The sequence below is a fragment of the Rhinatrema bivittatum genome, chromosome 15 (genome assembly GCF_901001135.1).
Source record: "Rhinatrema bivittatum chromosome 15, aRhiBiv1.1, whole genome shotgun sequence".
In the NCBI taxonomy this organism is placed as follows: Eukaryota; Metazoa; Chordata; class Amphibia; order Gymnophiona; family Rhinatrematidae; genus Rhinatrema; species Rhinatrema bivittatum.
In genome coordinates, this window is record NC_042629.1 from 48,180,486 (window position 1) to 48,195,789 (window position 15,304).

At 42.2% G+C, this 15,304-nt stretch overlaps 1 protein-coding gene across 2 annotated transcripts in view; it reads left to right on the forward strand.

The window, feature by feature from the left end:
- The window catches only part of SPAG17 (sperm associated antigen 17), a 289,254-nt gene that overhangs the window by 48,891 nt on the left and 225,059 nt on the right, over positions 1 to 15,304 (forward strand). For both annotated transcript variants that reach the window (XM_029577979.1, XM_029577980.1), the window contains exons 5-7: positions 4,629 to 4,791; positions 8,116 to 8,292; positions 9,505 to 9,680. In XM_029577979.1, the coding sequence (XP_029433839.1) occupies positions 4,629 to 4,791; positions 8,116 to 8,292; positions 9,505 to 9,680 (516 nt within the window). The remainder of the gene's footprint in view (positions 1 to 4,628; positions 4,792 to 8,115; positions 8,293 to 9,504; positions 9,681 to 15,304) is intronic.

The following is a 15,304-nucleotide window of genomic DNA, read 5'->3' on the forward strand; positions in this document are numbered from 1 at the left end:
CTATTTAATAATTAAGCTATTAATTAAGGTTTAATTAATAGCTTAATTAAGCTTTTGGGTTGGCTGCGGCTCCCCGCACCTTCATGAAGGCGATGGTGGTACTGGCAGTGGCTTTGAGGTGAGAGAGAATCCTGGCTGATTCGGGCGAAGACTGAGGAAGAGTGAGATCAGTCCGTACAAAGAATGATGGAATCTCTGGGTTGGGTGATCTATGTAGCTAAGAGTCTCCTGATTCTATCTCAGATGTTGGAGTACCTTGGAGCCCCTTTCGATATCCAGAAGGGCAAAGTGTTTCTGACAGTGGGCAAGTCGTTCAAGGTGCAGGCTCAAGTGACGCATCTTTGAGCCTGTCGGTGCCGAAGGTCTGGGATTACTTGTAAGTACTGGGCTCCATGGCCTCGACTTTGGACTTGGCTCCCTGGGCCTTTGCTCACATGCGTCCTTTGCAAAAAGGCACTTTTTCCAGGTGGAATCAGTTATCGGAGGAGTATCATCTGCTATTACCTCTACTACGAGAATCCAGGTCCAGATTTTCGTGGTGGCTGCTGAGGACCATCTGGGAAAAAGAAGTGGACTTAGAGGCCCCGAACTGGATGGTGGTGACCTGGGACAGTTGGCCTAGGGTTTTTGGTCAGAGGCAGAGGCATCTTGGCCGATCAATCGCCTGGAGACAAGGTGGTGTGCAGAGCCCTGAAGGTGTTCCTGCCTTTGGTCCAGGGACACATGGTCCAGAGATGCATGGTTTGTATGTTTTCGGACGATGCGACAACGATGGCATACATCAACCGGCAAGGAGGGATCAAGAATCCCTCAGTGGCCCAAGAGATGCAGCTGTTATTTGTGTGGGCAAAACACCATCTTGAGGGGATTGCAGCTTTGCTCATCGCAGGACTGGGCAACATGCAGGTGGAATTCCTCAGCAGGCAGCAGCTAGATCCGGGGAGAGTGGGAACTGTCCCCGGAAGACTGAAATTCACATTTGTGCCAGATGGGGTGTTCCCCAGTTGGACCTCATGGTAATGTGGGGCCAATGCAAGACGTCGAGGTTTTTCAGTCGCAGGAGGGAGTCCGGTTTGGTGGGACTAGATGCTCTGGTGTGTTCCTGGCCAACCGGGATTTTTCTCTGTGTTTCCTCCGTGGCCTCTCATCAGTTGCATTCTGCGGCGCATAGAGTTGTATCCAGGGATGGTGGCACTGGTGGCACCAGAGTGGTCGTGACATCCATGGTTCATGTATCTTGTGCATCTTGCAGTAGAGGGTCCCGTCAGGCTGGCTCATCTGCAGGGTCCTCATATTTTCGGATTGGGAGGATCACTTTGGTCTTGTGGCTTGGCTTTTGAGAAGAGGCAGTTTGCGGCTAAAGGCTATTCAGAACCGGCTATTTCCACGCTCCTTCAGGCTCATAGACCCTCTACATCTCTGGTTTATGCCAGGGTCTGGAGGTTCTTTGAATCATGGTGCCTGCTTCGGAAAATAGATCTTTTATCTGTGGACATTCCTCAGATCTTAGCCTTTTTGCAGGAGGGCTTTTGCCTGTTTGGCCTATAGCTCCCTCTGTGTTCAGGTATCTGCTTTGAGTTCCCTTAGGGGCAAGTTGTGGGGGAAGTCTTTGGCTTCTCATCCTGTTGTGGCTCGTTTCCAGAAGGGAGTCAAGCATTTGCGGCCTCTGGTTCAGAAGCTGTGTCCAGATTGGAATCTTAAATTGGTTTTGCAGGTACTCTGTGGAGGGCCTTTTGAGCCTTTGAGAAGGGCGACATTGAAGGACCTGACGTTGAAGACAGTGTTTCTAGTGGTCATTTGTTCTGCCAGGCGGATTTTGGAATTGAAGGTGCTTTCGTGCAGAGATCCTTTTCTGCATATTTCTAATGTTGGGGTCACACTGTGTCCTCTTTTCATGGGAATCGGATGGTGGAGTTGCCGGCCTTTCCGGAATGGTCTAAGGATTCCCTGCAGGAGAAAGACTTGAATCTTTTGGATGTGTGATGCACTCGGTTGAGAATTTGGAAGTCATGAATTCCTTTCTTGGTGACTGAAGGAGACCATTTGCTCTGATTATGTTTGTAAGGGTCGTCAGATACCGGTAGCTCTGAAAGCGCATGCTACTAGAGTGCGAGCGGCTTCATGGGTGGAGTGTTAACTGCTTTCTCTGAAGGAGTTTTGTCGTGCGGCGACGTAGTCTTCTCTTCACACTTTTAGCAAACATTACCACTTGGATGTGCGGGCGCCAGAGGAGGTGTTTTTTGGGGAAAGTGTGTTGCATGCGGGTCTTTTGAGTTCCCTTCCAGAATAGAGGAGCTTGGGTATATCCCACTTGTCTGGACTGATACGGGGTACGAACAGGAAAGGAAAATTGGTTCTTACCTGCTAATTTTCACTCCTGAAGTACCACGGATCAGTCCAGAGACCCATCCCCATAGTTCAAAAGATTTCCTCACTTCTGGATGTTGCTGAGCTGATATGTGATATGTTCAGAGTAATGAGAAGTGTACATAGTTTTCAGATGTGCGTTCTGACAGGTTAAGAGAGCCTAGTTGTTTTTCAGGGGGCTCCAACTTTTAAGTATCTGTTCACCCTAGGTTTATTGGGGTTTGTTAAGGTAGACATCTTTGCTTGGGTTCAGGTCAATACTGAGGGGACTGCGGGTGGCACTCTCGGTTAAGTAGCAGTGCCTCAAAACTTTGTTCTCTGACTCCATTTGCTGGTAGGGATGCATAAACCCCACTTGTCTGGACTGATCTGTGGTTCTTCAGGAACAAAAATTAGCAGATAAGAACCAATTTTCTTATACAGCATAAAATATATGGTGTCACTGATTTTTATCATTTCTTCTATTTTTCCAATAAATTTTACCAGGAAAAGGATGATAAAAATGGTTAAAAATCTGAGTAAGTGATATAACATAAGACCTCAAACCACAGCCATACAAGAGCTCTGAATAATACAGAACAGAAACCAACAAAATGCTATCTTCTAGTTTTTCAGTTCAACCCTGGAGAAACTATGAAGGCTGGATGGTGGCCAATGTTACGCCAGTTTTGTTGTTCCAAAAAATCTCTAGAGACTAACCAGGAAATTACAGACTAGTTATTTTTTTAAATGCATCTCTTAGAAATTATTTCAAGAAATCTGAGGAGCACTAAGTAAAACACAGATTGATGGAGGACAGCCAGCCTGGTTTTAGAAGAATGAGAACTTGCAAGAAACTATGTAGATGAATTTGTTAAGGTTAATTTTGGGTCTCTAATCTAGTAGTATTTATGTAAGAGATTTGGACAATGTGGTTTATTAGAAATGACAAGAGGTGAGTATCACCATACAGACTAACCAGTTTATTGAGGCATGAGCTTTCGAGGACAGAGACATGAGGGAGCGGTCAAATTCTATAAGAATAATTGGAAAATATGACTAGAAAGTTTAGTAGGAGGAAAAGAGGGATTAGGAAAGAGAGTGGGGAGAATCAGTGTTGTAAAATATCCCTGTCTTTGACTGTAAAACTGACCTGCTGCTTTGGGCAACTTCTTTGAGGCCATGAATGTGGTTTAGAGGTTTGATAAGTAAATTTAAAAAATGCATCTTATTATTCAACATGAGTTAGACTTTCAAACTGTTTCAAAGGATTTTGACCTCAGAGTTACATGAATAATCAGATTACAAATCTATAAAAGATCTGGGATGGACAAGGAGTAGATAAAAATCCAGATAATTTCACCTGTGGGTTATAGGTTTGTGTTGAGTCAGACTTGGCAGCTGTCATGCTTCTAGAATCTTGAATGAAACAGGGCCTTACAGGCAAACATTTTCTAATATACTGTATTCCAACAATATAATTTTTTTCCATTTCATGTATTTTTTATATACCGCAGAGCTAGATACCAAGATCTGCTCGATGAGGTGTACAACATCAATCAACATACAATTCTATCAAAAAAAACAGTAAATACATTTGAATATTGAGCCCATTGTATCTGGTTATTTAAGTTATCTGGAAATAACTTATCCAGTTAACTTAGAATGGGTAATCAGCGGCACGACGATGCCACTGAATATCCATGTACAAATTACTAGCTGGATAAGTTAAAACCAGCTAAGCTAGACCTGCTCTATGGCAGATCTAACTTATCTGATTAACTTAACTGGATAAGGCTGAATATAGACACTTATCCGGTTAAGATAAATGGTTAAGTTGCCCCACCTCGATCCACCCATTACCCACCCCCAAGATATCCAGCTATCTACTTAGCTGGATAAATAAGTGGCAGCCACTGAACATAGCTGGATATTTAGCAGCTGCCACTTAGCCAGATAAGTCTGGCTTATTTATCCAGTTAAGTAGCACTAAATATAGGCCTGAATAAAATAATTATAAAAAAGAATAATCACCACAAAAATACTCCAGCCCACCCCTTATTAACAAAACTCCACAATACCCACCATTTATTAAAATTCACCCAGAATATAACTGTCACCTTAAAAGAATTTTACTATACTTATAGGCTTCATCGCCATTCCCACCAAGGACCATCACCAGTCTAGATCTGGAAAAACAAAATGTATTTTTAGTTTTTTCTAAATTGATCTTTACCATATGCCTTTAAGGTGAGAACTAAACTAGATTCTTCTGTTTCTAGTCAGCAGAGCTAAAAGGACAGGCAAAGCCTAGTAAAAGTTCTCTAAAGCACAAGTCTACTGAGAAACTAGCAAAGGGAAAAAAGGCACCAGAGCCGCCACCAATTAAAAAGGAGACACAGCTAAAGCGCCGTGGAGAAGAGGAGCCATCCAGCAAATTCATTGGTATGTCCTATACTTTCTGACAACAGAAGTGCATGTGTAAACCTTTTATTGCCGTAAGAGCATCCTGCAAAAAGAAATACCATCATTCAACGAAAAATGTCTCTGTCCTAGTACTCATCTCCTCTTTTTCCATTAATGATTAAAATGTGTTTATAATGTTTGAGTAATCTTAAGTGTGGAGAACCCTAGTGGGCCTCTACCAAAAAGGATTGTCCCATTTTACTAGGGGGAATAGAAGTAGTAGTGTGTTGGATGTTAGCTCCCCCATGTGGAAGACTGCAATGGTGAAGTCCCCAGACTATATCATCAGGATATCGAAGACAGGAGTCTGGAGGTCCCCTTCAAGTACCAGCAGGAGAAGTAAGGAAAAGGAATAAGAACATCTGTTCTGAACACCTGGATAAAGGTATGAGATATGAGTCTTTACTTTGTGAAATCTAAATTGAGAATTTTCATCTTTTCCACCAAATTCTGGAAGCTTTAAAGCTACCCTATTAATTGGAAAGGATCAGGATAAAGAGAATTGAATAAATGTATTCGAAGTATAAAGTCACAGATTGTATTTCTTGATATGGTGTGATGCTTGTTCCATTGTATAATATTTGTACTGTTTAATGTTATTTTATCTTCTCAGTGGCTGCTGTCTGTTCTACTACTGGTACCTACTGGTTTACAGTGGTACTGAGACTCACATGTTACTATTGTATGAAAAACCCAATAAAAATGAATATAGAAATAGTCACAGATTTATTAGAAGAACTAAAGTTGTAAGTTGACTATAGAGAACAAGATCTTATAATTGGATTTTTTTTTTTAAATCAATTTTCCATCATTAATCAGTAAAAGTTAAGTTGGAAACCACCATCAGCTTCCAACATGATTATTACTGCTGTATACAAAATACTTTAAAGATAGATTTAAAAAATAATGCATGTGCATCCATGTGCGCTGGGTTCCTGGCGCGCACACATGGATGCGACTATTTTATGGTTTGAGGTGGATGAGCAAGGGGGTTGGTGACCCTTCTGATAGCTCGGTCCAAAGGTCTGTGGGGTGGACATCTTGTGGTCCACATCCCTCATGCCCTACGAGACAGCGGTTGAACCTGTTGGCAGTTTTGCACTGCAAGCCCAGTGGAATAGGGAAGTATCCCTTTTCTACAGTTTGTCCTGGGCAGGGTTGCTAAAGTTTGGCAAAAGGAGATGGAGATAGTCAGTGCTCTGGCTCTTTTCTGATCTGCCAAGCGGCCTGTGTTCCTGGAACCGGAACCTAAGAACCTGCCATACTGGGTCAGACCAAGGGTCCATCAAGCCCAGCATCCTGTTTCCAACAGTGGCCAATCCAGGCCAAAGAACCTGGCAAGTACCCAAAACCTAAGTCTATTCCATGTTACCGTTGCTAGTAATAGCAGTGGTTATTATCTAAGTGAACTTAATTAATAGCAGGTAATGGACTTCTCCTCCAAGAACTGCACCAAAGGAAAGTATTGGTTTCTGTGTATCTTTATTTGTTCTCTGAGAGTTAAAAAAAAAAAAAAAAAAAAAAGAGAACAAGGAACTAGTTAGAGGAATCTGTGCAGCAGCAGGGTTCCAGGGGGGAAGCTACCTTAGCAGCTTGGGGAGCTCAGCAATGGGGCTTTTCAGCAGCTTCTCTGCCTGTGACCGGGTTTTGGCTCCGTGGCTCTGAGGGACTGTTCCCCTGCTTGCCATTGAGGTGCTGGTAGTGCCATGAGCGCGGGGAGGAACAGCGTGCACGTGTGTCAGACGTGGCATGGCATTCGGGGGGGTCCTGCTTCGAGCATGGTCACTCTGTTAGTACGAGCCTTGTGGGTGACAAGGTCTAGCACTCAAGCTTTCCCCATCAGTGTGGAAATGGCAGCCATTTTCGATTCCCTAGCAATGTCAGCAGGAGAGGCAGGGGAAACCCCTCCTCAAATATCGCTGACGGTTCCCTGTCCTACGGTGGTATGAGAGGCACATGCACCAAGGAAGAGTCTCTGGTTCTGCCAGTTTTAATTTGCTTATGCCAAAGCTTATTTAGCAGAACAAGTAGTGGGGGAAGCTGGCTCTCGGCCGCAGTCTCCATAGATTCTCAGCCAGTTAAGAGGTCTGAGCTGTTGAGAAGCTCTTCAGGCCTTCGATGATTTTCAGTGCCGAATGTTGAACATATGTGGGCCTAAACGCACTGAAGGTGAAGACAGGCTTTATATAGTTGTGTGGTAGGCCACTGCAGCAGTTTTTCCCTGCGTTCGTAGGCGTGTGCATGCATTCTCACTGCATGGCAGTTGCATGCACGGGAACCTGTGCATATAAGGCCACGGGCTAGATTTGAGTGCATACATCTATGACCTAGACTTGAGCGCTTATTTGCATAGGTATTTGTGCGTGTAAGGCTGTGACTAGGACTGGAGCTTGACTTTTGCATGGGTACTTGTGCGTATAAGACTGCAATCTAAACTTGTGTGTGTTTGCAAAGGTACTTGTGTGTGTACAACCACAGCCTATATGAGTACGTATTTGCGCATGTACTTGTGCGTGTACGACAGCGACCTAGTGTTGAGCATGTATTTGCATGTGTCCTGGAGGGGTGCGTGCATATGCAAGGTGGCATTGATGTGCGTGCAGGAGGCCGCCTAGAGCTAAAGTTCAGGAGAGCTAGGCGCCGGGGATGAACAAGTCCAAGCGCTTTGCTATCAGACAGGTTTGCTGTCTGATAGCGCTCTGCTATCAGACAGGTTTGCTGTCTGATAGCAGTTCAGTCCTCACTCTTTGTTTGTGTGAGCATTATTTAGTTTTGCTCAAAGCAATTTGACTACTTCAGCTTTTGCCCATGATGGGACTTCCCCTCAGCCTATGGTGTCTCTGGAAGGGAGTGGAGTGGGAGGTAAGTTTATCCAGCTAAGACTTTAGCCAGTTATATTCAGTGGTCTGCCGAATCGACAGTGCTTCGCTGAATATCCTGGACAAGCTATCCAGCTAATTTTTGCTGGATAACTTATCTGCTTCCTGTGCTGCTGAATATTGGGCTCTAAATTTATGGTTTGAGGTGGCCCATCCAGTTTGCCCAGAAAAACTGGGCAAACTGGATGGGCCAGATGATCTTTATGTATTGTTTATTTACTGTGTTACTATGTGCAGCATTATCCCAGATAAGTGTGTCTGTAAAATGTTAATTTTTACTTTCCTAATACAAAAAACAGTAGTGCAGTCCTTTGCCATTGTACGGCGTGCAGACTTTCTCTGCACAGAATAACAGCTTCTGTAAAGATCTGATTGGCTGCACATTACAAAGTTCTTTACACATTTTGTGTTGATATATATGCAGATGATGAGCCAAGTGATGGTACAGAACATTATATCATAGTCACCGGTTTCCACCAACCTCAAATTCTAGCTCTTTTGGCTGACCTTAAAATCGATGTGTCCAGTGTGATTAAAGTATCTTGTGAGAACTACAGCATATTGCCCATAGATGAAGAAGAAGCAATTCTGCATTTTGAAGGTACGGTATTGAATGAAAACCCTTCTTTAGCAAATTTTAATATTGTACATTCCCAAGTACTTCTTGATGTGTAGACCTGCACCCAGCAAGTAGAAAGATGAAGATGAAGATAAGGATAGTGCAATGTCAAGATTAATGTGAATCCGACTGAAGTTAAAAGGCATTTAGAACTATAGGACTGCCATTTAAGAAGAGATGAGGTTAAGGGATGTTTCTAAAATTCTGATTAGTAGCATAAAATTTGGCTTTAAATAAAGAGAAAATATTATGGGGGCAATTTTCAAATTGTCCGCATAGACATGAAGATCATGATCTTTGCGCCAATTTTTAAATTCCTTTTGTTTTGAAACTTGTTTGTACCTGTGGTTTTTTTTTTGTGTGGGTTTGGCTGTAAAAGTGCATGCTTAGAGTTGAAAATGTGGACTTTTCCCCTCGGGACCTGGATATACCTCTGGGAATGCCTCCTTTCATTGCGAGAACAATGGGCATGCTTTTAGCCACATGAAAGGAGAGCAATTTTCAGATGACTGATTTACTTGGGGTAAAACACTTCTTACCCACATTAAATGACTTTGAACTTTTGCCCTGCCTGTTGATCCCATGAACCATCATTAGGCTGAAACCAGGATTATCGGACCTGAAAGGAGTGCCTGTCCAAGAAAAATGGAAAGAAGCATGTTCTTATGAGTTGATTTTAAACGTGTGTTTGTCTTACATACTGTCTTTATCAAAGTAGTTACTGTATACTTCATCTTAATGCATGTATCATCTTAACTGAGAACTTATCTGGCTTTGTTTGTAAGTTTATTTAAAGTAGAATAATTTGGTATCTGTGAAGAGAATGAGAGATGTTTCTAGTCCAGGTAAATCTGTGTTTTAACCATCATCCCAAAGCATCCAAGCTTTGTAGTAGTACTTTTGAAAACGAGTTTAAATTTGAAAATATTTGGGAAGGAGAAGGGACTTAGAGAACAGCATCCATCTGTCTGTTGGGTCTATGGGATTGACAGTTTAGTTTTTCTAAGTATTGTTAAAATGATTTACAAAACATATAATAATATTACTGAAAAGATACTTAGATCAGACAGTAGGTAAAACCTGCTTTTTACAACACCTGATCTGTGTGGGGCTGTGTCTGCAGGAAGGGACTCTCTGAACGCACTGCGCACGTGTGTATGTCTGCCTCTAATGAAGGTATATTTCTTGTGGTAGAAAGTGAAATACAGAGGAAGACAAAGGTCAGCAAAGACTTGGAAGTATTCTGGAAGTACTTAGACCCCATACTGAATAGTGGGAAATCTGATTCCAAGCTCTTTGATATCATAAGGCACCACCAAATTGTGAAAGAAAGCAGCTTTCCAAAAGACTGGAGTAACACAACAATGATGGTCAGTGCCAAAACTTCCTTCTCCATATTGTGTTTATTTCTTAATTGTGGGCCTCTTTTGCAATATTAGCAGGAAACTGTGGTGCGCTTGCTTTGAGAACATGAGGAAGTTTGTCTGCAAGGGCTCTCTTTAATGATTTTTTTTTTTTGTCACAGATGATATCCGTGCAATGTTCTGTGGCTGCATGGCCTTACCGGTGTGATTTCAGTTTCCTGTTGGGTTTTCAATTCTGATTTTAGCTTAGCTGTTAATGTTTTTTTTATAATTAAACTTTTTACTGGTTGTTCACAAAGAAAGCAACACAATGAGAGAAACAAACAAACACCCAACGTTCACAATAAACACCCCTACCCCCTACCCACAAGTGCATCATATAGTATCATAGTCAAAAAGTCCCTCTGCACCAAGCTACAGAATATTACAAGAAGACTGAAAATGAATTGGTGAAACTGGCAAATGTGTTGGCGCTTGTCCTTTTTAAAACCCCCTGGCGGTAGAGGCGTGATTTTTACACACAGGCGCACACTCAATTAAAATTCAGCGCACATATGCGTGTGGCCAGGCTATTTTATAATATGTATACATAGAAGTGCATATGTTATAAAATAGCCAAGTTCTTGGGCGTGGGCTGATAAATATGCACACATGTACGCCTGCTTACTAGTTTAAAAGTTACTGTCTTAAAGGTGAATTTTCAAAAGTAGCTACTATTGTAGCAGTTTTCAAAAGCCATTTATGCATGTAAAGTGCACTTATGTAAGCAAAACCTATTATGTAAGCAATTTTCAAAAGCCCACTTATTTGAGTAAAATGCATTTTATTTTATTTATTTATTTATTTATTTATTTAAAAGTTTTTTATATACTGCACATATGGGCACTTGCGTGTCCGTCTAGGCGGTTTACAATTTACATACATAATAATGACACAAGAAAATTTACATACGTATTAAAAACAAAATAAAACTCATTAGGTAGGCAGATATCATTGAGTTAGATTCAGATATTGTATTTGTAAGCATCGTTAAGTAAAAAGGTTTTTAGCATCTTTTTAAATTCGTTGCGATTCGGTGTCATCCGGATTGAGTCAGGTATAGAGTTCCACAGGATTGGACCAATAACTGAGAATGCTCTTTTCCTTGTTAATGCTAGGCTGGTTGTTCTGATGGATGGGATTTCCAGTAGGCATTTGTCTGTTGATCGTAATTGTCTTGTAGGTTTGTATATGTGTAACATGGAGCAGATCCATACAGAGTTGGGGTTGTAGAGTAGATTATGGATAGTGGTCAAGATTTTATATTTTATGCGATGGGTTATGGGGAGCCAGTGTAAGTGTTGTAATATGGGAGTGATGTGTTCTTTCTTTGGTAAGTTGAAAATTAGTCTGGTGGTAGCGTTTTGGATTAGTTGGAGAGGATGTAGTGAAGATAAAGGTAGTCCAATATATAGTGCATTGCAGTAATCTAAGTTCAATAGTATTAAGGCTTGTGTTACAGTTCGGAAGTCAGATGATAGTAGCAGTGGTTTGAGTTTTTTGAGCATGTGTATTTTGAAAAATGATTTTTTAACAGTTTCTGATATGTGTTTGGATAAAGATAGTTTGGAGTCAACAGTTATGCCAAGATTTCTTGCATGGTTTTTTATGGGAATGGATTGTCCATCAAAAGTGAATGTGTTTGGAGGGCGTTGAGCAGAGAGTCGGGAACAGATGATAGATAAATTAATTCAGTTTTTGCTGCATTTAGTTTGAGTCTATTATGAGATAACCAGGTTTTTATTGTTTCTAGGTAGATTTGGAGTAGTGAAAATGTTTTGTTCCATGATTCAGTTACGGGTAAGATGAATTGAATATCGTTGGCACATAGTTTGAAATTCAGGTTTAGGCCATCAAGGAGACGACACAAGGGTAAAAGGTAAATGTTGAACAGTAATGCGGAAAGGGATGAGCCTTGTGGGACACCTGTATTAGTTGTCATTTTCTTGCGTAAGACCCAGTTTTATGCATGTAAAGTAGTACTTTATGCAGTAAATGGGTTTTTTTGAAATCAGGATCTTATCGTGTAAATGACTTTTTAAAATTGCTACAGTTACCTCATTAAAAGTATGGAGGTAACTTTGAAAGGAGTTATGCGTGTAAATGTAGCATACAATAGTAGCAATTTACCCGTGCTAAGAGCTTTTAAAGGATCTGATTTTCAAAATAATTTACACACGTAAAGTTGGGTTTTACACATGTAAATGCATTTTACCCGTGTAAGTGGGCTTTTCAAAATTGCTACAATACATGCCATTGAATTGTTCATAGGATTTACCTGTGCAATTGTACTTTATGCAGTAAATGGGGTTTTTTTTTTAATTGCTATGATAGTATATTACATTTACACGTGGAACTACTTTGAAAATTCACCTGTGTAGAGGAGTTAAGCATGTAAATATGACATATTATTGGAGCAATTTTCAAAATCTATTTACATGCGTAAAGATGAATTTTAAGTCCGGTGCGCACCAAAGCCGGGAGATACGAACTTAAATCGTTTTTTTTAAAAGCCGCCAGATACACGCACACTTGCCGTTGCATTCATAAATGAAAAGTTCAAAAAAAGGGGCAAGGCATGGGTGTTCCTGGATTCAAACCTGAAACTTGTTTGTTAATACTTATGCACACTGGCACGCGCCGGGGGGGGGGGGTGTCCCCCTGTCGCGCAACTTTACTTCTGCTGTGGATGATGTGTAAGCTGTACCTCAAAAGAAATCTGGTCAGATCAGCGGGGTTTTAAAGGCCGATGCTAATAGGGGAGAAGGGAGGCTATTAAACCAGGGTAGTTTGTAAGTTCTGTCCCTTACCTGGGTGAACTGGGAATGAACTGGAAAACTGGTAATGGCATTGGTAGGCGTGTCTTTTAAAATCCCCCCCACTTACACTGCAGAAGTGACATTTGTGTGTATAGGCGCGCGTCACTTAGAATTGAATGCGGTCAGATTATTTTATTGCGTGCAGATATAGGCGTGTATGTTATAAAATGGCCGTGTCCCTGGGTGCGGGCCGACGAACGTGTGCGCATGTGCATCCGCATGCCGGTTTAAAAGTTACTGTCATAAAGTGCACTTACTCACGTAAAACCTATTGATGGTTCAATGGCATATATTGTCACAGTTTTCAAAAGCCCACTTATATGAGTAAAGTGCATTTTCACATGTAAACACCAGTTTTAAGCATGTAAATCCTTTTGAAAATTACCCAGTACATGTGTAATTTCTGTTTCTGCACCAACTCCACCCCCTAGATTGCTTCTTTAAAGTGCACATAAAAGGAAGTGAAAAATAGTGTTTGCATAACCCCTCAACCAATTTTCAAAAAGCCATTTATGCGCAAAACCAGGATTTATGCACATAAATTCTTTTGAAAATTTCCCCCAAATGGCTTTTTTAAAAAGTTGGTTGATCCTAATAATATGCAGCTTTGATTACTGAGGTTATCACAGAGCCATCAGCAAGCATGTTCAATATCTCAGAGTACAAGCGAGAGTCCCAAAGACTGTAACTTGGAAAATGTGCTTGTCTTTAGAGAGGGGAAAGAAGAGGACCCTGAGAATCCAATACCAGTCCAATTGACTTCAGCATCTAGAAAGCTACAACAGCAAATTATTGAACAAGGTGCTAGGAATCAGTTGTCATGGATTTGCCCATAACAAATCATGTCAAACCAATCTAATTTACCTGACCTTCTCTAGTCAGTACTGAATGGAGAAAAGCACTAGGGATGTGCAGGGGTAAAAACATTCATTTTATGGTTTGTTTTTGGGAGGTGTTTTCCCCATTATTTTGTTTTGTTTAATGTTTAATTTGTTGCTTTTGTTTAAAAAAATGAATCAAACATAAAAAAACAAAACCCAAAAACAAACAAACAAAAAAAAAAAAAAGGGAACAGGGCATCCCAAGCTCTTCCATCTCCACCACCCATCCCTCATACCAGGAAAAATGTTGGGACTAGGATCTGCCCCAGCCCCTACTTATCCAGTCTGGTGGGGATCTGCTGGCGAGGCCTAGATCAAGGCCAAGGCTGTGGTAGATTGCCACTTTCTCTGCCTAAGATCTACACAAGGCCAAGACTTGGGGGCCTGGTCACGAAACTTCAGCCTAGGCCCAGTCCAAAGGCCAGGTCCTGAACCTAGGCCTCAGCCTGGACCCAGGCCTGACTCTGTGGCCTGGCTCAGAGGCCGGGTCCCCATACCCGAGCCTCAGCCTAGGCCTCAGCCTGGACCCAGTCCCAATGCTGGGGCCTGTCCTGGAGGCCAGGTTATGACAAATGGGCCTCAGCCCAGACCCGACCCTGTCCAGAGGCCAGGTCCCAACACCGGGACTTTGGGTGGCCCAGAAACTGGGTCCTGACGCTGAGGCCTGGGCCGGAGGCTGGTCACAGGCCCAGCTCGGAGGCCATGTCCTGACACTGGGGCCTCAGCCTGGACCCAGGCCTGATGCTGGGTCCTCAACCTAGGCCAGGGAAATCCCCAGAGGTCCTCTTCTTTGGTCTTCTCTCTTCTTTCTCTTAATGACTCCATCCGCTGGGGTCGCACCAGAGTATATTGGCTCATCCTCCTCAGAGGAGAGATCCGTTTTGCTGTAAGGCATCGGATGGCATCATTAAGAGAAAGAAGACAGAAGACCTAAGAAGAGGACCTCTGAGGACCTCTCTGGCCTAGGTTGAGGACTCGGCATCGGGCCTGGGTCCAGGCTGAGTCCTCAGTGTCAGAACATAGCCTCTGAACTAGGCCTTGGTATTGGGCCAGGGACCTGGCCTCCGGGCCAGGCCCCGGTATTAAGGCTGGATCTAGGCGTCGGGCCCAGGCATCTGGACACAGCCAGCCCACACTTCGGATATCTGACAGATCAGGTAAGTAATTTTTCGGGGGGGGGGGGGGGGGGGTTCTTGTCCTTTGCTCGGGTCTCGGCCGAGGCCCCAGTGTCAGCCCGGGCCTAGGCTGAGACCATGTTGTCATGCTAGGGTCTAGGTCACGGCCCCTGCTTTGGGCCTCGATCTGTACTCTAGGTGAGGCCCCAGCCTTGGGCCTAGGCCTGACTGACAGTTTTAAGTGAATTAAACAAATAAGATTTGTTTAATTTGGGAGGCCCCTCAATTTGTTTTGTGCCCCCCCCCCCAATGAAACTAATTGTTCCTTATTTGTTGTGTTTTGAAAATTCATTTAAAATGAATGCACATCCCTAAAAAGTCCATGATAATCCATGTGAGCTATTTTTGTACTCTGTGAGGAATACATTTATTCTAAGTTGTGTAGTTTATTGCATATGCTAAATGCATTAATTTGCTTATATGCATATTCTTGTTTTCCACTGCTGATGTCTTGCGTGTGGTGTTCTGTAATATTTGACTTACCAAAAAGATGGACTAGTATGGAGAGTTTACAGATAGTGATTTTATAGAATTTTCTCACCATTTGTCCCCAGCCATTATGTTTTCAGAAAATTATATTTAACCATGCGATAGTAACCACCCATAATTTGTTTAAGATTTTCTGATTTGAAAGATATTTAGGATGCTCTTAGATGAAAGGTGCTATAGTAAAGTTATTATCAGGAAGAAAATAAAGTTGATTATCCAATATGTGT